This window comes from Mus caroli, unplaced genomic scaffold (assembly GCF_978045245.1).
Source record: "Mus caroli unplaced genomic scaffold, Mus_caroli_1 scaffold_10, whole genome shotgun sequence".
NCBI classification, from domain to species: Eukaryota; Metazoa; Chordata; class Mammalia; order Rodentia; family Muridae; genus Mus; species Mus caroli.
The window spans coordinates 95,961,540-95,987,527 of record NW_028227265.1 but is presented as its reverse complement, the minus strand read 5'-3'; the positions used below and the strand labels follow the sequence as shown (position 1 = coordinate 95,987,527).

The 25,988-nt window shown below is 44.9% G+C and overlaps 1 protein-coding gene across 1 annotated transcript; it reads left to right on the top strand.

Annotated features, from left to right (window-relative positions):
- Position 1: 1 nt before the first annotated feature.
- Positions 2-15,208, top strand: Mboat4 (membrane bound ghrelin O-acyltransferase MBOAT4). Its single transcript, XM_085844021.1, has 3 exons — positions 2-47; positions 10,343-10,567; positions 13,789-15,208. Exons 2-3 carry the CDS (start codon positions 10,389-10,391, stop codon positions 14,750-14,752), a joined length of 1,143 nt encoding a protein of 380 aa, XP_085700147.1. The 5' UTR covers positions 2-47; positions 10,343-10,388; the 3' UTR covers positions 14,753-15,208.
- Positions 15,209-25,988: the final 10,780 nt, after the last annotated feature.

The following is a 25,988-nucleotide window of genomic DNA, read 5'->3' as shown; positions in this document are numbered from 1 at the left end:
GGAGAGGCGGGGCCTTCTGTTTTCCAGGTTCGCGCTTGCGTGCTGAGGTTGGTTTGCTTTTCGGGGTCGGCTTGGCTTGCTTCGCTTCTGCCTCCTGGAAAGTCGTTTTTTCCACTTGGCAGTGTTTACTTCACCAAGTCTACCCTAACCCCAGCATCCCTGATCCTTATCGTTAAGTTCACTCTACGTTTAACTTCCTCCCTAAGCCTGTCAAAATCTCTTTTGAACATCAAATCCAGTTTTTAAACGTCTCTTTACAAGCGCGTGCGTGTATGCGTGTGTACGTGTGTGCTTGGCTCTTCTGAGGCTTTGTCATCTCACGCTATTAAACTCTGAAGAAACCAAGCTGTCTTTCCACCTCCCAACTACTGCTACGTAGGACCCAGGTGGCATAGTTAGGATTCATTCTGAGAAGCAGAACCAGCAGGAGATATGAGTTACGAGGGTTTTGTTAGGAATTAGTTTGTTAGGAATCTGCTGTGCAAGTTCGAAACCCGTAGATCAAGCTAGGACTTTTCATTTGGAAGGCCAAGCTGCTACCCACAGGTGGAATTTCTTCTTTTCAGGGGGGAAGTTTCAGTGTTGCTCGGAACCCTTTAAACTGATTGAATCTGGCCCACTCCTTTATCCGGGACAATCTGTTTCTTAATTAAGCAATTTCTAGTCACACCAAGAAATATCTTAAAGGGGGTGTGTTGGGGCTGTTGGCTCAGTTGGTACAGTGCTTGCTTAGCATGCATGACGTCCAGAGTTCATTCCAGAGAGTCAGTCACAGGAAACTGGCCATGGCAGAACCCATCCATAAACCCATCCCAGGAAGGATCACAAGTTCAAGGTCACCCTTGGTTACTCAGAGTTATGGCTCCTGACATTTTCCTGGTTTTTATAGTGGTTGTTGTCTTGTTTTAACAGTTTTTCTAGTGTGGTTTATTCTTTTTTATGATTTCTCAGAAGGACTTGTTTCTCTCTTCAATCTGAAAGATTCCTTCAGGTCTTCTGTAGACCTGGCTTAGTGGTAATGTGTTCTTTGAGTCTGTTGTTGTTTGTTTGTTTGTTTTTGGTTTTTGAGACAGGGTTTCTCTGTATAGCCCTGGCTGTCCTGGAACTAACTCTGTAGACCAGGCTGGTCTCAAACTCAGAAATCCACCTGTCTCTGCCTCCCGAGTGCTGGGATCAAAGGCGTGCTCCACCACTGCCCAGCTTTGAGTCTGTTTTTGCAGTAGAAAGTGTTTATTTTTCCTTTAGCTAGAACACGTAGGTTTAGTGGGTGCAGTACTAGAGTACTTTCAGACTTTGAAAGACATCATTGTGAGCTCTTGACGTTTAAAGTTTCAGTTGAACAACCTACCTTCATTCAGAGGGACCCGCCTGTTCAGGTGATGTGGTGTGGTGCTGTTCTCTTGCACTTTCAATACACATTTTTTTTTTTTTAATGGTCCTCCATATTAGTGTTTTAAATACAGTATGACAGGGGAGGTTCTTTTCTGGTCTTCCTTTCTAGTGCTTCCTGTATCTAAAACTGTGGGGGCATTTCCTGTCACAATTCTTTTGAAACTGTTTTCTATGCCTTTAGGATAAGATTCTTCACCTTGTATGTCTGTAGCCCATAGAGTTTGTCTTAGACTTTTGAGTAGATCTTGGAATTCCCATTCATACTTTTTTTTTCTTTTCTTCTTATTTTTTAAAAGGTTTATTTATTTATTTTATGAATGCGAGTATATTGTCTCTCTCTTCAGACACACCAGAAGAGGACATCAGATCTCATTACAGATGGTTGGGAGCCACTATGTGGTTGCTGGGAATTGAACTCATGACCTCTGGAAGAGCAGTCAGTGCCTGTCTTCACCTCTGAGCCATCTCTTTATCGTTGTCCTTGCTGAATTGCTCTAGTCCTGCAGGTGTCTCTAAGATCAAACATTCTGTCCTCTCCTTGGTCTGTCCTGTCCCTGAGGTTTCCCACGGGGCTATTTGTGTTGGTGTTTTTGTTGTTTTGAGACAAGAGCCTCACTATGCATCCCTGGCTGGCCTGGAATTGGCAGTGTAGACCAGGCTGGCCTGGAACTCATAGAGATCCACCTGCCTTTGCTTCCCCAGTGTTGAGATTAAAGGCCTAGCATTTTACAGTTTGTTTGGTTTGAGTTTGAATAAATTACTTTTTTGTTACTGAGATAAAACATCATGACGGAACACATCTTTAGGAAGAAAAGGGTTATTTTGGCTTACGGATCCAGAAAAATAAGAGTCTGTGACTGCAGAGGTGACGCAGGGCAGCAATTGGCGGACACGCGGGCAGGAACAGGAAGTTGAGAGCTCACATCTAGAACCACAAGCACAGAACAGAAAAAGCAAAGGAATGTGGCAAAGCCTACCTTCTGTGACACCTCCCACCGTTAAGGCCACACCTCCCACTGTTAAGGCCACACCTCCTATTCCTCCTCTCACACTACCAAATTCTGATCAAGTGTTCAAATACCAGAGACTATAGAGGTGACTTTTCATTCAAGCCTCCACAGACTCACCATGTTTTTCACTTCTAGCATCTCGGAGTAGTTTTTCTTCAGTATTTCTGTCTCATTATTGGATCCTTCTATCCCGTATCCCTTCCTTATTCAGCTGTTTGTGCCTTTGAACATGTTTGCAATCCTTAGTTTGAGTTCTTTGGGTGGGTTCAACTTACTCTCACTAAATGCTCTTACTAGAGGGTTAGCATCTTTTAGAGAAGTTTTGTTGTCTTAACTGTGTCATACTATGTCACTGTGTTGGGATTTGTATATCTGATGCTAGTTTTGTTGCTTGGTTTATTATTTTTCGACTTTACTGGTTTGTATTGTGTTATCATTTTTATTATGTATATAGGGGCCTTGCATGTATTTAAGTGACCTTGGAGGCCAGAAGTTGTCAGTTTCCCCTAGAACTGGAGTTTTAGACAGTTGTGAGCCTCCAGGTGGATGCCGAGAATAGAACCTGGATCCTTTGGAAGAATATCCAGTGCTCTTAACTGCTGAGCAATCTTGCCAGACCCTTGGTTGGTTGGTTGGTTTTTAATCATTAATTAATTAATTTACATTTTTAGGTGTATGGATATATTATTGCCTGCGTGTGTGTATGAATGCTATGTGTATATGTGTGCCCAGAGAGTCCAGAAGGAGGTATCTAAGTCTTGAAGCTGAGTTATAGGTGGTGGTGAAATGCCATACGGGTGCTGGGAATCAAACTTAGGTGGTTTGGAAAGTGCTATTAACCACAGAGACATCTCTCTAGCTCCCGGCTCTGGGCTTTCAGTTGAAATACTTGCAGGGCTCAAGGAGGACCTGGGTGTGGTAGGGTTGAGTGTGTAGCTTAGAAAGTAATTCCCCAGTCCAGGGGCTCAGGGTGCCTGCTGTGAGCTCTGTATTATTCCCTGAGAGGGATACGCTAGGTTGTCATCACTATGGGGCTGTCATACAAGCAAGTTAACAATGAGTGACCCCATAACTGTTGGAAGCGAAACACCAAGGATAGTGTGGTGCTTATTCAGATTTTAGTTCATCGGATCAGGAGGAGGAGGGAAATAGGGGTGAGGGTTATGTATTAGAATGACTTTGAAAAGAAAAAAAACCGCGAAGTGGGTAAAGTAGTTGGGAGAGGAAATGAAGACACTGTCAGGCTGCCCAGATTTTAGGGATAATTAATGCCATCAAAGGTTATAATGAAGGAGCAAAAAGAAGGGCCAGGAGAGATGGCTCAATGGCTAAGAGCACTGACTGCTCTTCCAGAGGTCCTGAGTTCAATTCCCAGCAACCATTTGAAAGTTCACAACCTTCTGTCATGGGATCCCATGCTCTCCTCTGGTGTGTCTGAAGATAGTGACAGTGTACTCATAAAACAAACAAATTAATTTTTAAAAAAATAAAGTAAGAGGAGGAAGTAAGAATGAGAGAAAGAAGACACGGGAAGGAGAGGGTGTATATGAGATATGGCTGAAGAGTGAAGAGTGTGTCATACTGGAGAGTGCTTACGACTGATGGCTCACAGATGCTTTTAACTCTAGCTCCAGGGGAACTGATATGGTCTTCTGGCCTCCGTGGGTCACACACACACACACACACACACACGTCTTTGAAAAATGAACGTGTTGTAGCAGCAAATTCAATGGAGAAGCGTAAGCAACAGCCCTAAGACCTGGCCGAGCAAAATACAAACAAGATCAAAGACGCCATGAGACGTGTATGCAGCGATACAAATGACATAATAGAAACTGAGAGGTGAGTATTGGCAGAGTGAATTGCTGGCACGGTTGTGCTGAGTTAAAGGTGAAGTTCTCCCATCCCTCTCACTCTAGCATGTTTTATGTGGCATTGTGTCGGAGCTGAATAATAGAAATTTGGCCCATAATTTTAGAGGCTGGGACGCTTGAGATCAGAGTATTATAGGTTCTATGGGGAGGGCTAGTTCCTCATGGATGTCGCCGGTCACTGCAGCCTCATGGAGTGGAAATAAGTTCTGGTAAGCCCTTTTGTAAGACACTAATCATACACAGGAGGGCAGAGAGTTCCTTGTCAAATCTCCATAGCCCCACCCCTTAATACCATCACCTTGAGAATTAAGCTTCAAGGAGAGACACAGATATCCAGAACATGGTATCCTGTAATAAAACGCAGACCACCCCGCTATTCTGATTATTTTTCTTCATAAGTTCTCATTAAGCTGAATTTATTTATTGTATTGTCTCCCCCAGAACTGAGATCCGTGAGGGTAAGACTCCGGAGGTGTTTCTTTCTTTCTCCAGCACCAGAGAGCCTAGTGCAGGGGCGACAGCTCCCTCCTCAAATGTATTGAGCCCGGCTGGGTAAGGACCTCCTTGTGATGGCCAGGCTAAGCAGACAGGTCTCAACTAGCCAAGAGATGGCTTCTCACTCTTGCTTTAAGGAAGTCTCTTTTACATTACCCATCCCTCAAAGAAAAAATTTTATAAAAATGTTTCCTCCCACACTTGCGTGGCACTTAACTTCAATAAATGTTTATTGAATACAAAGCATATATTTATCCCTAGTCTGTACTCTGGATATGTTGTAATAAATGAAACAGGGTCCTGGCCTTTGTAGATCTCTTGCTTTGCTTATAAAGGGCAGAAAATAAACTAACCCAGCAATAGGTTCGTGATTTGGGAGGGGTGATGTTACTCTGGAAGACAAGTCACTCTAAGAGAGGTACTTGAAGCTGGGAGGTGGGGGCACACGCCTTTAATCCCAGCACTTACGATGCAGAGGCAGGCAGATTTTTGAGTTCGAGGCCAGCGTGGTCTACAGAGTGAGTTCCAGGACAGCCAGGGCTACACAAAGAAACCCTGTCTCGAAAAACAAAACAAAAAACAAACAACACCCCAAAAAACAATAAGAAAAAAAAAAGAAGTAGTTGAGAAGAGGAGTTTTATTTTTCTGTCCTGTGGTTCTGCCTTCCTTTAGTCCTAAGCCTTTCTGTCCACAACCATTGATTTTTCTCATTAACTTAGTGAAGAAAATATAGAAGAGTGTAATGGCCGGAAAGAAGATAATATGCCACACTGCCTGCAAGGTACAGCCTCTGAGAGTGACTTTTCAGTAAACACTGCGAAGGGAGAGAATGCCTACATGCTTTGGTTTCCATGGCTCCGCCCCTCTGTTGGGAAGCCAACCTTTACATTGCTTATCTCCAGTGCTTCCCTTTCATTTTGTCGGGCAGGCCTTTCTACATCCTATAAAAAGGCTACGGAGAGCCTGGTTGTGACTTCCCTTTCACAAGGGCACCGCTTAGGGACTCTAGGAAGGACAGTGGGCCTCACATTCAGGATGGATTGGCTCCAGCTCTTTTTTCTGCATCCTTTATCATTTTATCAAGGGGCTGCGTTCCCGTTTGCGCTTCTGTTTAATTATCTCTGCATCTTGGACACCTTTTCCACCCGGGCCAGGTAGGCTGGACGGCTAATGCTGCCTTTCCATCTAGGGCTACAGTAATAGGGTGGAACGCACAGAGTGGCCTGTACATGTCACACATTAACTACCCTCCGTTTGTGATGCGTGCGTGTGTGAGCTTATACCCCTCCACCCATGGTTGACTGCTTGAAAATGATTGTCAATGGTTCTTACCCTTCCCAATGCTGTGATCCTTTAGTACAGTTCCTCATGTTATGGTGACCCCCAACCAGAAGATTATTTTTGTTGTTGCTACTTTCTAACTCTAATTTTGCTAGTGTTATGATTTGTGATGTAAATATCTGATACCTAGGACAGCTGATATTTGACCCCAAGGGGGGTCGCGACCCATAGGTTGAGAACCACCAGATTAGCGTACCACAGACTCCAAAATTAACTTCATGTTTGCTTTGAGATGCCAGAGTCTCGAAAGGTATGCCTCTGTGCTGACCACACAGCCCGCTTAGTTTGTAGCAAGTCTTAGTTTTTATAGAACTTTGCTTACCATAAAATTAAAGTGTATAGATAACCTTGCTTGTGAGTTATACATCTATAACCGAGTATGAGTTTTTAAAGATGTCTTTGTTTCTTTGCTTGTTTTGTTTTTGAGAAATGACTCAAAACAAATCTTGGTAGATTATACCTTATTTGGTCTAAAATCATTGCCACTAAAGATCTGATAACTGCGTTACATGCTTTCTTGGTGAACACATTAGAAGCAGACTCTGGTTTGAAGAGGCCTTAGTGGAAGATATCCTTTTGAAAAGTCAGCAGGCTGTGCCCAAAGCTGCCTCCTAATTTTTCTTATTTAGGAAACTAAGATTTTTATTTAGTGAAGCTGTGTGCGGGTATATGTGTCCACATGTGTGTGGTGTTCAGGTATGCATGTGTGTATGTGTGTGTATGTCTGTCCACATGTCTGTGGGGTCCAGAATTGAACCCAGGGCTTTCACACATGTTTAAATGTACTTTACTGCTAAGCACCATCTCTTAGACCTAGTGGATCTTCCTAAGTAAAATGTAGCTGTAGGTGATATTTATAATTACTAGGTTTGATTAAACTAGAATATACTATACAGCGTTGACAATTGGTAGGTGGCCCTTACCCTTGTTTCTGGGAGATGGCCATAGGGGACAGTTATTTGTTTTGCTTGTTTTGTTTGTTGTTGTTTTTTTTTGACACAGGGTTTCTCTGTATAGCTCTGGCTGTCCTAGAACTGGCTCTGTGGACCAGGCTGGTCTTGAACTCAGAGATCTGCCTGCCTCTGCCTCTCCAGTCCTGGGATTGAAGGTGTGCACCACTGGCTTTAGGGGAACGGTTATAAAGAAGCTTTCTATATAGGAAGATTCACGAAGTATTAAAGCAAAGTGAGCATAAAAGTAATGGCTAACCCCGTGCAGCTATGCTAGGGCTGAGTCTTACATGTCTGAGTGTGTGCATGTGCACCATGTGTGTACAAGAGCTGATGAAAGTCACATGAGGGCATCAGATCCTCTGGAACTGAAGTTGCAGATGGGTGTGGTCTTCTTAATACGGATTCGTAGAATCAAAGCAGAACTCCACAAGAGCAATAAGCACTCTTAACCACTGGGCCATTTCTCCATCCCTAAGACTGTTGAGTCTTAATTCTTTTTTTTCCCTGCCCCCCACTCCCGAGTGTTAATTCTTGGACACACACACACACCTTCACTAAATACAAATCTTGGTTTCCTCGATAAGAAAGGTTAGGGGGCGGCTTTGGGCACAGCCTGCTGACTTTTCAGAAGCATCTTCAAAGCCGAGTCTGCTTCTAATGTGCTGAACTGTGTGTGTGAATAGCTTCCTAAGGCACCTCGTCCTTACCTATAAAGTGAAGAAGAAGAGGAAGGAGGAGGAGGAGGAGGAGGAGGAGGAGGAGCCTGTCTCTGGTCTCTTGCAGCTATGCTCACTTTGGTGCTGGGGATGAACCAGTAGCCTTGACATGCTATCAAGGGTTCTACCAGGATGACACCCCTAACCCTCACGATTATTTACTTGTTTGTTTCTGAGACAGGGTCTCAGCGTATACCCCAGGCTGGCCTTCTACTCTTAATTGTATGATCTCAGCCTCCTCTGTACTAGCAGAAAGCCTAGAAATGAAGTCAAAAGCACTGGACAAATTATACATCGTACACTGTATACATGTGTAGATATTTGTTTGATGTTTATTAATCCTTTAATTCTGTTATCTTTGTGTGTGTCCCTAGCTTGCACTTCTGCAGTACAAGGAATAAGTGTCCTCTCTATTTTTATATAGTGGTTTTATTACCGTTCCACTGCTCTGAAGAGACACCATGACCAAGGCATCTTTTAAAAGGAAAGCATTTAATTGGGGGTTCATTTGCAGGTTTGGAGGGTTAGTCCATGACTACTATGTCTGGCCGTGTGATTGCAGGCAGGCACTGTGCTAGTGCAGTCGTTGAGAGCTCACATCCTGATCTGCAAGGGGGGCTGGGTAACACCCCTCCTCCAGCAAGGCCACACCTCTTAATCTCCCCTAAACCATCCACCCACGGAGAACCAAACATTTAAATATATGCGCCTATGGGCGTCATTCCCATTCAAGCCAGCAGAAGTTGAAAGTGAAGGCTGAGGTCCCAAGGACAGACTCACATGAATGCCCAGGGCTGGGCTTGAATTGTATGGGTTGGGGTGTCTCACTGAGGTATCTGCTGGTCTCAGTAACTGTTGCTAACACTTGCTGGGCACTCCACCCAGAGGCAGATGTGCACCCCCAGTGACAGTTTCTTCATGCTCCAAGTAGTAGAGAGATGCAAGCTTTGTCCCCTCACCTCACTGTACCCAGCCTAGCCCATCTGACATGTATTCTCACGCCTTCCACCAGCTTTACTAACTTGGCACAACTGAGATGAAAACCTTGCATGTTCTGCATAAAGAAGAACCAAGACTACAGAATATGGTCTCTCCCAGACTTTTCACATCTTATTCTTTGGGGCTTCTGAGCGAGGACCGGGGCACACACTCCTGCTTCCATGTGGGCATAGAACCTTTCAATGCTGAAGAAGACGATTGTGTTCTGCTTCCCTGTATGCTTGAAGACTGATCACTGTGATGGAAGACATGTTGATCATGTGACTTTGTCAGTGTCAATGAATGGTCACAGATGTCATTTACCCTAGGAAGGCAGTGACACTAAAGAAAGAAAACTGGGAAAACTTGAGCAAATGTACAAAGCCATACCAGACAAAATCTTTTTTTTTTTTTCTTTCAGTCTTTTTGAAACATGGTCTCACTATATATGTCAGGCTAGTCTGGAACTTGCTATATAGCCCAGGCTGGCTGTAGAATTTGTAATTCTCCTGCCTCAGTCTCTTGAGTGTTTTGGGATTGCAGATGGACACTGTGCCCAGCAAGTTGTCTTTTATTTATCTCACATCTCATTTGGTAATAGCAAGATAACCAATATCATTTATGGTTCTTTGGCTTACACAATGAAGAAGGAAGCCACGAATTGCATGAGATGAAGAAAGACTGAAAGGTGGTGGAATAGGGATGCTGAGGACAGAGTGAAGAAAGCAGAGAAGGGATCAGTTCTGTGCTGGAGAGAACAAGAGATCCTGCAGTGACTGATCCGCAGGAATTGCAGATTTTCATAAGGGAGTTGGTAAACCATAAAAACTTAAAACCAAACCAGCAAATCATGAGGTCCTAAGAGTCCAAGTACAGTAGTGAGGACGAAACGCTGACATAAAGATTTCCTGCTTATGAGTGCAGGTACTTGCCCAAGAGAAGCACTGTGCCTCCTCTCTCCAGCTCCCTCAAATACACACGGGGTATGCACGCAGTGAGGAGGGAGGAAAGGGTATGTGCTTTGGAAGTGGGGTTGATGGCTCTTCTACTCTCATTTACACTCAGTCAGATCTTGAAGAGCCCCATTGCCAAGCTGTTTGAGACTATCCTCGTTATTGTTCTATTGCTGTAAAGAGTCACTGTGACCAAGGCAAGTCTTAGAAGAGAAAGCATCTAACTGGGGCCTTATTCAGTTTTAGAGGGCAAGTCTATTATCATCTTGGCAGGAAGCATGGTGGCAGACAGAGGCATCAGGCTGAGAACTTAGATCCTAATCCACAGGCAGAGAGAGAGAGAGAGAGAGAGAGAGAGAGAGGACTGGACTTAGGTTGGGCTTTTGAAACTTCAAAACCCACCTCCAAATATCACATCTCCTCCAACAAGGCCACACCTCCTAATCCTTCTTAAACAGTTCCACTAACTGTGGACCAAGCATTCAAACATATGAACCTATGGCGGGCATCCTCATTCTAACCACTACAGGCTCCTAGTGGTTATAGCCACTTGTACGATGGTCATGCAAGAGTCACCAGGGTCCTTGCCACACTGTTCTAAATGTCACTTTGTTGTCCCTTTCTTTCAGGTACCTCTCTCTCCTGGCTGGAGGAGGTGTCCTGGCTTTGGCTGCCATGGGTCCCTATGCTCTGCTCATCTTCATCCCTGCGCTCTGCGCTGTGGCTCTGGTCTCCTCCCTCAGTCCACAGGAAGTCCATAGGCCGACCTTCTTCTTTCAGATGGGCTGGCAGACCCTGTGCCATCTGGGTCTTCACTACACCGAATACTACCTGGGTGAGCCTCCACCCGTGAGGTAAAGGCCCCTGTCCAGTTGGTTAGGCTGAGCTGATTCTAAGTCTCACACATCTGTGGAGCATGCACATGTTACTAAATCTCTCCCGCGGCTCAGCTTCCTTTCCCAAAAAAAGAATACAAAGTGGCAATAGCTTTCTTGACAGGCTGTGGTGTTTGAGCTGCAAATGCAGTTCCGTAACTACCAACCGTCATTTGGTTTGCAGTCTATAGAACTCAGTATCTGGCACTCGCTGTAGCTTTCGTTGCTCCTGGGAGTGACGTGACAACAGTATGCTCATCTCAGCCTTGGCAGCTTTGACACAGCCACATCACAGAGGGCCTGGCTGGCTGCTGCTGGCTGCTATCTTTATTCAGGCAGGGCCTCAGCTGCTTTATCGCTTCCTCCACCCAATCTGGAAAGCAACAGAGGACAAAAACCAAGAGCTAATTACAGACCAGAGACACTGTGTTGTGAGTCAGTGGGATTGACAAAGACTAGCGAATAAAATACCCGTGAGTCTGAGATTTAATGTTCCTGGCTCCCTGTGGCTGTTGGTTGTCTGTGTCACTCATGACTGTACTGGGTGGGTAACTTGTCTGATTCTAACCTACTATTAGCTCAGTGGATTGGCCACTCCCAGTGCACCTAGAGTCCTTTAAAAGTTATTATGACAAACCAGATGCGGTGACACCTTCCTGTGCAAGGTGTCACACATGTGTGATTGTCCTATCTCTTTAGTCATGTTTGGATGAGTGTCTGCCCATTATGACATCTCTTTAATTGCTTCTTCTTTTAAAAATCCCAGCACAAGGAGGGAGAGGCAAGAGGATCAGGGGTTTTGGCGTCGATCCTCAGTTACATAGCAAATTGAGGACCAGACTGGGATACAGAAGACCCTGTCTCAAAAACCACAAACAGAAGCATAAGACAGTGTTCATGGAGGACTTCAGACTTGTGCACTGGAGCGATGGCTCAGTGGGTGGGAATGCTTGCTGTGTAAATCTGAGGACCTGAGTTCAAATCTCAGGAACACAGAGAAAAGCCATGTGACTATGTATGCAGCTGTAACCCCAGCTCTGTGTGTGTTGGGAGAGGGGGAATGACAGGAGATTACTGGGGCTAGCTCCTTGGCCTAGTTCCAGGTTCAATGAGAGACTCTATACCAAGGGATAAGGCAGGCATCGATTGAACAGTATATACATGTTTTCCTTTGACCTTCACACATGCATACACAACACACACACACATACGTGTACACACACACACACACTTTCTGGGAAAGATTAGATAGCAAGTGGGCAGGATTACTGTTCTGGACGTGACAAATCAGGACTGCAGTAGGAAGCCAGGTCCTGACAGAGTCTGGAAGGGCCAGTTGAACAGGCTCTGAGTGGGAGGAATGCTGTGCAGATGTGCAATGAAAATATCTGTTAGCTAGCCCGAGTTGGCATGGCAAAGCCAACTGACTGGGTGATAAACGCAGCAGAACTGCACAGCTTGGCGGCTAGTGATGGTACAGGCACAGTGGCTGCTTGCTGCCTTTGAGGCTTCTCATCTTGGCTTATAGGTGGCTGCCTTCTCTGGGTTGTCACATGGTCATTGCACGTGTGTGTCTGTGTCTGATCATACACATGTGTGATTATCCTATCTCTTTAGTCACGTTGGATGAGTGTCTGCCCAGTATGACATCTCTTTAATTGCTTCTTTTTTAAAAAATCGATTTAATGTATGTGAGTACACTGTAGCTGTCTTCAGACACACCAGAAGAGGGCATTGGATCCCATTACAGATGGTTGTGAGTCACCATGTGGTTGCTGGGAATTGAACTCAGGACCTCTGAAAGAGAAGTCAGTGTTCTTAACCACTGAGCCATCTCTCCAGCCCCTTTAATTGCTTCTTTAAAGACCCTGTCTCTAAATATGCTCACACTCTGAGTCACTAGGGCTTGGAACTTAAGGATGTGAATTTGGGGGGGGGGAGGGGGACACAGCCTGCAACAGAAGGGAAGCTGGCATTTGGAGGTGACCCTGCTCTCAAGATAAGTCAGGCAAAAGGATCTGATGACCTTAAGTCAGAACGAGACACAGCCATGGCTGGGGACAGTGCTGGCTTCTTGATTATGCATAGTGTGATTGTCATTTTCTCTGGCTGTCCTCAGCAATCTCACCAACAGAGTCTTCGAGGGTGTCACGGAGAGAGTTCAGAAGACTGGTGGAAAACAAATGACACCTGCTTAGGTGCTACCCCTCACCCTGATGCGTTTTCAGTGTGCACCCCCAGGCACCAGAATATTACAATCAGGGCCTGGCTTATGTTTAACACTTCATTCCTGGAATCATATTTTTACTACCAATTCTTATTTATTTTTGTTTCCAAACTTCTTCCACGTCTCCAGTCTTAAATTTCTTTTTATTGATTTTTATTTTTTTATGTATGGAATGGTCTAGAACTTACTCTACAGTATAGACAAACCAACTCACTCTCCTCCTGACTCAACCTCTTGAATGTGGTATGCGTCACCATACCGGGTGTGATTCTAATATTTGTAAGCTGTTCTCTTTTTAAAGGAACATTTTAATTAATTAATTTATGATTGATTTGTTGTACACAACACAGTACTCCTATGGAGTTCAGAGAGCAACTTTTGGGAGTTAGGGTTTTTTTTTTTTTTTTCATTTTTTTTCTTTTCTTTTCTTTTTTTTTTTTTTTTTTTTTTTTTTTTTTTTACCACGAGGGACCTGGGAATTGAACTGGGGTTGTCAGTCTCAAGTGCCCACTGAGCTATCTCTCCAGCTGTTTATAAGCTATTCTAAAATATTATAACCAGGAGGTGGAGAGATAGCTCAATGGCTAAAAGCACTGACTGCTCTTCCAGAGGTCCTGAGTTCAATTCCCAGCAACCACATGGCAGCATAAATATGAGTCAGATGGGTCGGGGTAGGGTTTTCTCTGTGTAGTTCTTACTGTGTAGTTCTTGCTCTGAAAACCATGCTAGCCTCGAACTCAGAGATCCAACTGCCTCTGCCTCTGCATGCTGAGATGCTGGGATTAAAGGAGTGTGATATCCCGCCTGGGATAATTAGTGGTTTTGCCCTGGAATAATGCACGGTTCTAAAAGATTCTAAGAGTGTTTGTGGAGCGTGCTATGAGATCTGTGGGCAGGTTGGAGGCGAGAGAACAAGTGTGAGACAATAAATATGGCGTGGCTTCACATACATGTTTATTTAAATGTCTTTCAGGTTCTACATCACTCTTTCTTCCCTCATGCTCTTGACGCAGAGAGTCACATCCCTCTCACTGGACATTTGTGAAGGGAAGGTGGAGGCCCCGAGGCGGGGCGTCAGGAGCAAGAGTTCTTTTTCTGAGCACCTGTGGGATGCTCTACCTTATTTCAGCTACTTGCTCTTTTTCCCTGCCCTCCTGGGAGGCTCCCTGTGTTCCTTCCGGAGGTTTCAGGCTTGCGTTCAAAGATCAAGCTCTTTGTATCAGAGTATCTCTTTTCGGGCTCTGACCTGGAGGGGTCTGCAGATTCTTGGGCTGGAGTGCCTCAAGGTGGCGCTGAGAAGCGCGGTGAGTGCTGGAGCTGGACTGGGTGACTGCCAGCAGCTGGAGTGCATCTACCTCATGTGGTCCACAGCTGGGCTCTTTAAACTCACCTATTACTCCCACTGGATCCTGGACGACTCTCTCCTCTACGCGGCGGGCTTTGGCGCTGAGGCTGGCCAGGGGCCTGGAGAGGAGGGGTACGTCCCCGACGTGGACATTTGGACCCTGGAAACTACCCACAGGATCTCCCTGTTCGCGAGGCAGTGGAACCGAAGCACAGCTCTGTGGCTCAGGAGGCTCGTCTTCCGGAAGAGCCGGCGCTGGCCCCTGCTGCAGACATTTGCCTTCTCTGCCTGGTGGCACGGGCTCCACCCAGGCCAGGTGTTCGGCTTCCTGTGCTGGTCTGTAATGGTGAAAGCCGATTATCTGATTCACACTTTTGCCAACGTATCAATCAGATCCTGGCCCCTGCGGCTGCTTTATAGAGCCCTCACTTGGGCTCATACCCAACTCATCATTGCCTACATCATGCTGGCGGTGGAGGGCCGGAGCCTTTCCTCTCTCTGCCGACTGTGCTGTTCTTACAACAGTCTCTTCCCTGTGATGTACGGTCTTTTGCTTTTTCTGTTAGCGGAGAGAAAAGACAAACGTAACTGAAATCTTTCCCTGCCCTTCATCTCACCTAGCCATTAAAAACTGCTTAGGAAATGTCAGAAGATGCCTTGATGAATAATGTATTTAAAACTATTCATAGTGAGAGTTTTTAAGTATTGGATGGATAAACCTGATGGCTGGCCACAGAAATGTGTTTCTCTTCTGTGGTGGTTTGAATAGTAATGGCTTCCATATGTTTATATATTTAAATGCTTACAGGGTGACACTATTTGAAAGGACTAGGAGGTGTGGCTTCATCGGAGGAAGTGTATCACTAGGCTTTGAAGTTTCAAAAGCCCAGTCCTGGTTTAGCGTCTTGCTTGCCGATCTGGATATAGAACTCTCAGCTCCTCCAGCACCATGTCTGCCTGCATGCCGCCATGCTTCCTGCCATGTTGATAATGGACTAAACCCCTGGAATTATAAGTCAGCCCCAATTAAATGATTTCCTTTATAAAAGTTTCTGTGGCCGTGGTGTCTCATTACAGCAGGAGAACAGTAATTAAGACTTGTGCATTAACAAGCTATTCTATTGTTACTGAGGTACCCACTGGAGAAGCACAGGGACTTCTCTAGATGTGGAAGTGAGGTTGAAATGAGCCTGGATATGAAAACATCGGGTGTGAGCAGAGGGCGTGATTCAGTGAGTGTCTGCCCAGCAGATGGGAGGGCCGGGGTTTGATCCTCACTATCAGATTTAAAAAACAAAACCAAAACATCAAACTACTGAGAACCACATGAAGATGTTATATGCACAGAAATTAAATGCTTAGTACCCATTGGGCCCAGTTGATTCTGGGATGTGAAGTATCGCAATCTGGTATGAATGACTTCTTATTTCCATAATGAGATGTTAGAGACAGGCAGACTTATGAAGTAAAGGATGTTTATTTAGGTCTCAGAGTTAGAAGTGAAAAGTCTGATGGTTTGGCTTCTGTTGAGTCCCTGATGGTGGAGGCTGTCACATCATAGCAGAAGTGCAAACAGGGACAATGGCTCAAATCTTGGAGTAAACCAGAGAGCTGTCTGGACCAATATTACTTCCTTTAACACTCCTCTTAGGAAAAATACATCTCATGAAAACTATCTTCAACTCTTTGGGTGACAGGACTCCATTGGGGTCCATCTCTTAAAGGTTTTGCTGTCTGTCAACACTGCCACCCTGGGGACCAGGCCTCTAACACACATACCTCTAGGAAACATTCAACCCTAATAAGTCCGGCAAGGTGGCACAAAACTGAAATCCCAGGACTCCGGAATCCCAGACAAGAAAACCCCCAAGTCTGAGGCTGGTGGCTACTGCATAGGGAGACCCTGCAGAGGGTCAAACAGAGACTCAGATCAGAAAACAAAGAGTATGCCCGACAGGAAGCTAAATTGACAAACTCAACCATGCTATAACAAACTAGATACTCAGCCCTTGCCATAGCTTGAAAAATTTAGTCTATGCAGTCATCTCAGTTCTGAAAACAACTCTTAGCACCCTACGAGACTGGACTTTCTGCTGGACCTCACAGCGGAGCTAATACTACACCTTGAGGTCACTGAAGACTAAAGTCGGCTATCCTGCTCTGTACTTGTGCTGTTTATTTAACCTGCCTCTCAGAGAACCAACCTTACTTGCCTTGGACTTCCTATGTAAACATCTTTTACAAGCTAAGCTAATACAAAGTTGTAATCTTATGTTATGTACCCTTACATGCCCTTGACCCAGATAATGCATGTATATCATGTATATCATTGGCTAAAAGCAGCTGTCTTAGTTAGGGCTTCTATTGCTATGAAAAACCATGGCAACTCTTATAAAGACAAGCATTTAATTGGGGTGGGATTATGGGTTCAGAGGTTTAGTCCATTATCATCATGGCAGGAAGCATGGCGGCATGCAGGCAGACATGGCGCTGTGTGAGCGCCCGACTCGCCAGCAAGAAAGATGCCACAACAGGATCCTTCTGCACACGTTTATCGGGAGAGCTTGATTGCAGAGGCGAAAAGACTCCAAGCCCCAGAACTGGCGCTGCTTATATAGGCCTAGGAGAGGTGTGTCTACACCTGATTGGTTATGCTTTCAGTACCTCATTTGCATGCCTCCGGCCAGGCAGTGACTCTGCAAAAAACTCTACTGCACATGCGCACATTAGTTGTAGCTTCCCACAGCGCTAGAGAAGGAGTTGAGAGTTGTATATCTGGATCCATAGGCAGAGGAAGCAAGATGACACTGGGTCTGGCTTGAGTTTCTGAAATCTCAAAGCCCACCCCTAGTGACACACTTCCTACAATAAGGCCACACTTACTCCAACAAGGCCATGCCTCCTAATAGTTCCACTCCCTATGGGCCTATGGGCAACATTTTTATTCAAAGTACCACAGCAGTAAATACAGAAATTGAAAGCAACTTCCTAAAATGCACTATAAAGGTTGAAATAATCCATTTATTGGTCGATAAACAATGATGTTTGTTGTCTGGCTCAGTTGAGATCAGTTTTGTTGTGGGGTCTGCTTAAATCCAACCTACAGCCAATATTACTCAAACATCAGGTCAATGCAGATGTCAAAAGTTTATGGTAATCAAGCTGCTACTGATCTATCAGGGCTGAAGAACAGACTCAGGAGCTAATTATGACCCTGAAGGGACCTTGTATAGCATATTTAAAGGATGAAACCATAAAGCAAGGAGGAAGTAGTGTGGGCTCTGGTATTGACCAATCATATTTTGACATAAGTTGAACAAGGGAGTGTCCATCAGTCGGGATAGGAGTTGGTTCCTGGGGCTGGGAACAGGAACTTTGACCCTGCCTGCAAGATGGAAAAGTTGTCCCTGAGATGTCTGGACTCAGACAACTGTTTCCTTACAACAGAAGCTGTTCAGCTTTTGGGAAGTCCCCAGCTCCTGAAGGTCCTAGTTTAGTTTCTCCCTATGATTCAATGGAGTCTGAAAAGGAAACAGTAGTACTTAGAGTAAGTTTCTTTTGGTTGTTCCCAACAAGTTGGAGCCTGTGACTTAATTTCTTCTAAGCTCTGTTAGAGATTTCTGCAAATTGTCACATTCCTTCCACACACGCAAAGCCCTTTGTTAGGGCTGGACACACAGACATACAACAGACACAGACAAAATAGGCAAACACACAGGGACAGGCACAGATACAGACTGATGGGGCAGACAAAGGACAGAAAAAACTGAGCGCAACAGAGTATCCACATCCAACTCCCGCTTGGTTAAGCGACTCCAAGAGGAAGTGCATTTATTTCTTTTCCTAATGTGACACCAAGGCATTATTTGTGACATGAAGTCAATCACTACTGCATCTAATCCATGCAGGTCTAGAATTGGAAATTTGGAATATATATATATATATATATATATATATATATATATCCAAATCTGTATTGACTAGTTTTCTCAACTTGATACAAAGTAATCACCTGGAGAAGAGAGGGGAATCTCAGTTGAAGAGTTATCCCTGTCAGACTGGATGGAGTGAGGGCATGTCTGTGGTGCATTTTCTAGAGGAATGATTGGTGTGGGGAGGTCAGACGGCCCTGAGCTATATAAGAAAGCCGGCTGAACAAGCCATGGGAACAGTCTGGAAAGTAGCACTCCTTCATGGTCTGCTTCAGCTCCTGCCTCTCCATTCCTGTCTTGAGTTCCAATCTTGGCTTCCCTCAATCAGTAAGGTTCCTCCCCAGGTTTTTTTTTTTGGGGGGTGGGGTGGGGTAGGGTGGTGTGGGGTGTGGTGTGGTGTGGGTGGGGTGGGAAGTGTTTTGTCACAGTGACAGAAATCCTAGGACATCATGTAACACTTGGTAACTATGTACTTAGAGGGTTAGGGTATAACAAAGGAAGAGACAGATGCAGGAGGCAAACACTGTCTCTGTGGAACTGCAAGGCAGCTGTCCTTCCTTTCCCCAACACACCATCCTTATGTTTAACACACATCAGAACCTCCAACCTAGCCCAGAAGGGAAGGCACATCTGTGGGCATCTGGACTATATATAACAACTCTTTTTCTTTAAGGAAAAAAACAACAAACACAAAACAAACAACAACTATGAACCAAATTGTCAGGGGTGGTAGCACACACCTTGAATCCCAGTACTTGGGAGGTAGAGTCAGGTAGATCTCAATTAAGGCCAGCCTGGTCTGCAGAGGGAGTTCCAGGACAGCCAGAGTTACACAGAGAAACTGACTTGAAAACAAAAACAGAAAAAAAGAAAAAAAATTATGTGTATGTATATGTGTGTGTGTGTATGTATGCATGTGTATGTATGCCTGTGTGTATATGTGGTATGTATATTTGTGTGTGTATGCATGTGTGTGTATGTATGCATGCATGTGTGTATATGTGTGTATGTGTATATATGTTTGTATGTATGCATGTATATATGAGTATATGTGTATATGTATGAATGCATGTGTATATGTGTGTACATGTGTATATGTGCATGTGTGAATGTGTGTATATGTGCCTATGTGTGTATGCATGTGTGTATATGAATGTGTGTATACATGTGTGTGTGTGTACTCACAGGGATATGTGTGTGAGTGCTGAGTGTTTTCTTCAATTGTTCTCTGCTTTCTTTCTTTCTTTCTTTCTTTTTTTTTTGTGACAGGGTTTTTCTGTGTAGCCCTGGCTGTCCTGGAACTCACTCTGTGGACCAGGCTGGCCTTGAACTCAGAAATCCACCTGCCTGGCACTCTGCCTTATATCTAGAGAAGCGGTCCCTCCCTGAACCTGGAGCTCAGGGACTCAGCTAGAATGGCTGGCCAGCAAACCCCAGGGATCTGCTTGCCTCTGCTTCCCCAGTGCAGGAATTCATGTGCCCTGCTTTCATGTGGGAGCAAATGACAAACTCAGGTCCTGATGTTTGCACCGTAAGCACTTTACCTACTGAATCATCTCTTTAGCCAGGCATTTCTTTAAATCGATTTTAAGTCAACTTACTTTCTCTTTACTCCTTTTGGCTATTTTGAGAAAGCATCACAGCATGCAGCCCAGTCTAGACACAAACCACAGTCCTCCTGTTATTGTCTTCTGAGAGCTGAGATTACGTGTGTCATCAGCTTGTCCAGCTTACTAGTTATAATTCATCCTCGCATATGCTGAAAGAAACATGCACTTGTGCAAATAAGAATGTCTGTGTGCTAACTAAAAGAATCTGCTTACCGGAAATGACGTCTATTCCACCATAAAAGACATTGTATAGGGACTGGCTGCTGTTCAGGCATGGAGCACATGCTTAACATGGGCCAGACCCTGGGTTCAGTCTCCAACACACACACACACACAAAATGATAATAGATAAAAGCTTAAAGCATCGGTCAAGACCATTGCTCTGTCTGGTGAAGGTCTGCAGCAAGGCAGACGATAGCATCTGTAGGAGATAGAGGGGTTTAGACATGGTGGTGGTTATAGTTTATAGTTACATTTTTTCACAGCTACTTGTAATTCAGGCTGTCCTCAGATTTGGAATCTTCCTGCTGAAGCCTTCCCAGCCCTGGGATTACAGACATTAACAACCCCAGGCTTAACATTTTTTGAAGACTACTTTGCAATTACTGTTCTGGGTAACAGACTTGAAAGGAATTACTCTTCCATTTATGTTGGTGACAAATGCCAGTTCTAATAGGATGTATGGCTCAATAACACATCCCTCTCCAGTGTCCTCCGCTCTCACTGTTGGTAACTAGCTCTCACAGGTGCTTTGTATGTGCCTGTTATGTGTCCATGTTTGTGATGCATGTTTGTGTGTGGGTGCTCGGGCACATAGAGGCCACAGGTCTATGTCAGGTTTCTTCCTCAGTCACTGTCTACCTTAGTTTTTGAGATGAGAGTTTCTTGAACTTAGAACTCAGTTTTGACGAGGCTGGTCAGCCAGTGCTGGGATCTGCCTCAAAGTACTGGCACTCACAGGCTACCTGGGTTTTTATGTGGGCTCTGGGTGTCCACCTGTCTTAGTCAGGGTTTCTATTCCTGCACAAACATGATGACCAAGAAGCAAGTTGGGGAGGAAAGGGTTTATTTGGCTTACACTTCCATACTGCTGTTCATCACCAAAGGAAGTCAGGACTGGAACTCAAGCAGGTCAGGAAGCAGGAGCTGATGCAGAGGCCATGGAGGGATGTTCTTCACTGGCTTGCCTCCCCTGGCTTGCTCAGCCTGCTCTCTTATAGAACCCAAGACTACCAGCCCAGAGATGGTCCACCCACAAGGGGCCTTTCCCCCTTGATCACTAATTGAGAAAAAAATGCCTTACAGCTGGATCTCATGGAGGCATTTCCTCAACTGAAGCTCCTTTCTCTGTGATAACTCCAGCTGTGTCAAGTTGACACAAAAATAGCCAGTACAATTGACCCCTTGTCAACTTGACACACAAACACATCACTAGTAAGCCTCAACCCTTACATTCTTATTCATCCCCAAGATCTAAATAACTTTAAAAGTCCCACAGTCTTTACATATTCTTAAAATTTCAATCTCTTTAAAATATCCATCTCTTTTAAAATCCAAAGTCTCTTAACTGTGGGCTCCACTAAAACAGTTTCTTCCTTCGAGAGGGAAAATATCAGGGCACAGTCACAATCAAAGCAAAAATCAATCTCCAACCGTCCAACGTCTGGGATCCAACTCACGATCTTCTGGGCTCCTCCAAGGGCTTGGGTCACTTCTCCAGCCATGCCCTTTGTAGCACACACGTCATCCTCTGGGCTTCAGATGCCTGTACTCCACTGCTGCTGCTGCTATTGGTGGTCATCTCGTGGTACTGGCATCTCCAAAACACTGCGTGACCCCTTCAGTCCTGGGCCTTCAATTACAACTGGGGCTGCACCTTCACCAATGGCCTTCCATGGTCTCTCACAGTGCCGAGCCTAAGCTGCTGTGTGACCCCTTCATGCCTTCAAAAGCAGTACCACCTGGGTGACCCTTACACATTACCAAGTCCCACTGCAGAAGGAGTACAACCTTGCCTATCTCTGGAACACAGCCTCTTTGTGCTTTCAGAAAACACTTCCCAGAAGATGTCACCTCAACGATGCTGGTCTCTTCTTAATCACCGCTAATTTCTTAGCTCCAGCTAACCAGCATCAATAGTCCCAGTAATGCAAAGTTTTTGCTTTAGTAGTTCTGGTATCTTGTTAATCACAGCTGATTCTTCAGCCCCAGCTAACCAGAACTACAAAATCTTCACAATAAAAACAGCAATGCCCCTGAAGAGAGTCTTTAATTTTCCCTCTGAAACTTCACAAACCAGGCCTCCATCTTCTGCACTGTTCTCAGCATTATCTTCCAAGCTCCTACACAACATCTGACAGAGCTCTTAACAACGAATGGATCTTCAAGCCCAAAGTTCCAAAGTCCTTCCACAGTCCTCCCCCAAACATGGTCAGGTTGTCACAGGAATACCCCACTCCTGGTACCAATTTGTCTTAGTCAGGGTTTCTATTCCTGCACAAACATGATGACCAAGAAGCAAGTTGGGGAGGAAAGGGTTTATTCGCCTTACACTTCCATACTGCTGTTCATCACCAAAGGAAGTCAGGACTGGAACTCAAGCAGGTCAGGAAGCAGGAGCTGATGCAGAGGCCATGGAGGGATGTTCTTCACTGGCTTGCCTCCCCTGGCTTGCTCAGCCTACTCTCTTATAGAACCCAAGACTACCAGCCCAGGGAATGGTCCCACCCACAAGGGGCCTTTCCCCCTTGATCACTAATTGAGAAAATGCCTTACAGTTGGATCTCATGGAGGCATTTCCTCAACTGAAGCTCCTTTCTCTGTGATAACTCCAGCTGTGTCAAGTTGACACAAAAATAGCCAGTACACCACCCAAGTCCATGAAAATACAGCAAACTCTCCACTGACTGAGCCTCTCGCAGATGATCAGACCACGACAAAAGCCAGTCTACTTATCTTAATGTAATCCCAAGAGGCTGCTTTAACTGGGGGCAGTTTTTAAAAAATGACTCAGATCATTAACATCTGTTCTATTTAGGGGGAGGCAGTTCAGAAATCTACGCTTACTTTATGCCATGGCTACATTTTCATGACATTATGCAGTGGTCATCTGCCACGAGAAACATGTTTCCATATTAAATGCTAAGCACATTGTAACTCAATTATTAAAGAGCAATGTTCTTAACGGTCGCAGGGTGGGCTGGAGAGATGGCTCTGTGGTTAAGGGTACTTACTGTCAGTCTGCCATGCTGGTACAGGCTGTTAACTCCAGTACTTGTGAGGGAGATTCTACATGCAGAGTTCCAGGACAGTGGGGATACATACAGAGACCCTGTCTCAAAAACAAACAAACAAACAAACAATATGCTGTTCTTGAAAAGGACCCAAATTCAGTTCCCAGCACCCACATAGGGGTTCACAATAGTCTGCAGCTTCAGTTTCAGGGGATCTGACAATCTCTTCTGGCCCCCACAGGCACTACAGATACATGGTATACAGAGGGACACACAGGCAAAACAGCTGTGCACAGAGACTAGAAACAGATAAGTCTCCTAACAACAGCAAATTCACGGAAGCATCCACGAATTTTCATTCCTATTTCATCCTATGCGACAGCTTCTACGACTCTAAGCTGGAACAAAGTGTCTCCCTTGTGGCATTAACTATGCTACTGACTTCTAAGATTAGCATCTCACCCATTAGTAGTGTGGCAACTAAACACAAACAAGAACACAGAGTTAATTGAAAAAGAAAGGCTTTGTGGACTTGACCTCTCATGTATGGATTTTATTCCACCCCAATATTTCCATGGAACTTAAAAGTTTAACAACCATCTGGTTGTTTTTTTTTGTTTTTGTTTTTAAACTAGATTATGTGGTTCTAAACCCAAGGATTGTTTCAAATTATCTTCAGGAGTCTAGAAGCAAAGCAGGGCAGTCATTTTCTCATACCAATAAATTTCAGTGGACTTGGGACTTAGCTCAGTGGGAGAGTACTTGCTTAGCAAAAGCATAAGGCTATGGGTTCAATTCCCAGGACAACAAAAACAAACCAAAAAAACCCCAAAAAACAATAAACAAAAAAACTATTTTAGAGGCCGGGACAGATGGGCTCAGCGGCTAAGACTGAAGACTCTTCCTGAAGAGGACCCAGTTCACTTCCCAGCTCCCGTAATACCTCAGAAGTCCAGGTCCAGGGAAGCTGATACCTTCTTCAGGCCTCTGCAGGCAGCCACACTCATGGCTCATGTGAGCCCCATCCCTCACACTGACATACCTGTGAGTGTAATTAAAATAAATACTCTTGAGAAAAATTAAAATAGTTATAAACTTCACGGCCATCGAGCTGGTGGGAGTGCCCGCTACCATGCCCGATGACTGGAGTTCAGTCCCTGGGACCCTCATGGCGAAAGGAGAGACCAACTCTCCCAAGTTGTCCTCTGGCCTCCACTTAGACGTCATGGCTCGCACGAACACACACACACACAAACACACACACACACACACACACACACACACACACACAAATTAATGTAATTGGAAAAACTAGACCTTCAACCCTGAACACTTTGTAACTAAAAGCAAATGGCGAGGAGCTACTTAGTGAGCCAGAAATTAAGGTCTGTGAGGGCCAAGCACAGATCTATCTCCTACCTTAAAGCGTAGGAAGAGTAATTACAGATTCTGCTGGTGTCCCGCAGCCTGCTCTTATTGCTCACCATCTTAGATTATCTGGACAGTTAAGGACTCCATTTGTAAGAGCCCTTTTCAGCAGGAAGCACACTGTTCACAAGGCAGTTTGCTTGCACGGGAGGTGAGAGACGCAGATCCATGGGTGGCAGCGGGATCCGTGCAGTGTTTTGTAGCCCAGTCAGAGCATCTGATTACGCCGGTTTCCCCAACAGTGTTTACCCTTCCTTTCAAAGTATACACTAGCAACTTAGGAACCAATTTAATTAAGGAGTGCTAGGGTTAATTTTAAGGCACCAGAAACATAAATCTCTCCCCAAATACAGGCTATGGTCATTTAAAAAATGGGAGATGAATTCTTTTTAAATTGTATTATTGTTGTATGTGGGGTTATTCTCATAATAGCAAACGTTTGGCAATCAGAAGACAGTTTGAGAGCTGGTTATCTCCCTGAATGGTTTTTGTCTAAGGTTTATGAGCATAAGTTTTGCCCGCAGTTATGCGTGTACGCTGCTTGTGTGCCGGATCGCATGGGAGCAAGAGAGGGGGTGGGAGCTGTTTTTACAGATTGTATGAATTATTATGAGCCATCGAATGAATGCTGGGAACTGAACCCAACTCCTCTGCGAGAGCAGTAAGTGCTCCTAACCTCTGAGCCATCTCTCCGGCCCCCAGTTCATTCTTGCCATGTTGGTCTTGCAGATTGAACTCAGCTTGTCAGTCTTCACTAGCCGTGCCATTCTGATGGCCTGTGATTTTTTTTTTTACAAATTATTTTTTTGTGTGCATGAACATATCTGTGCACCACAGCAGGGGTGTGGAGCTCAGAGGACAACTTGAAAGAGTTGGTTTAATCTCTGGGGGTCCCACAGAGTAAAATTGGGTTGTTAGTGCCTCCCCCATACTCCTTAATTACCAACGAGAAAGCAAACTGTTACAAAAAAGAGCACGTATATGCTCTCCTTACTCCTTTTGTCAAATGGTTAAAGCAAAGCCAGAGCCAGCTGCCATTTTTAATGAGACTTACTTAATTTCCCTGGATTGGGTTACTCGAGGAAGTGCCCTACACACAGCCACACCCCGAGCCAACACAGTTCTTCAGACAGGACCCTGCACCTCACTAAGGGACAACACAAGCTGTATGCAAGAAATAGGAATCTGAACATCTCACCAATAGTTGTCTCCACAAAATACCCTGGGGTCTAAAGCACAGGCTAGCAACAGTATCCTGAACTTCACAAGATGAGGCACTGGTCAGCTGACATTTCCGAGACTCTTGGAACTCACTGTAAATGCGGCCTGGTTCAGGCCCGTGCATCACCACTCAGGATCAGAGCCTCAGGGCTGTACTGTACCATGGTTTCTCTTTCCCCTTGCAAACTTGACTTGCTAGTGTGCTTGCTTTCTAGCATCTTCCTAGATTTGATTCTTTAGACAGGGTCTCATGCAGCCCCAAGTAGGCTTAGACTCTTGATCCTCTTGCCTCAGCTTCTCATGTCCTGAGGTGAGGGCGTTTGTCACCACACAGCTCAGTGTCGCCTTTTTTAGTGCACTTCAGCGGCTGAACTTTTATATGAAAACACCCACAAGCTAAAATG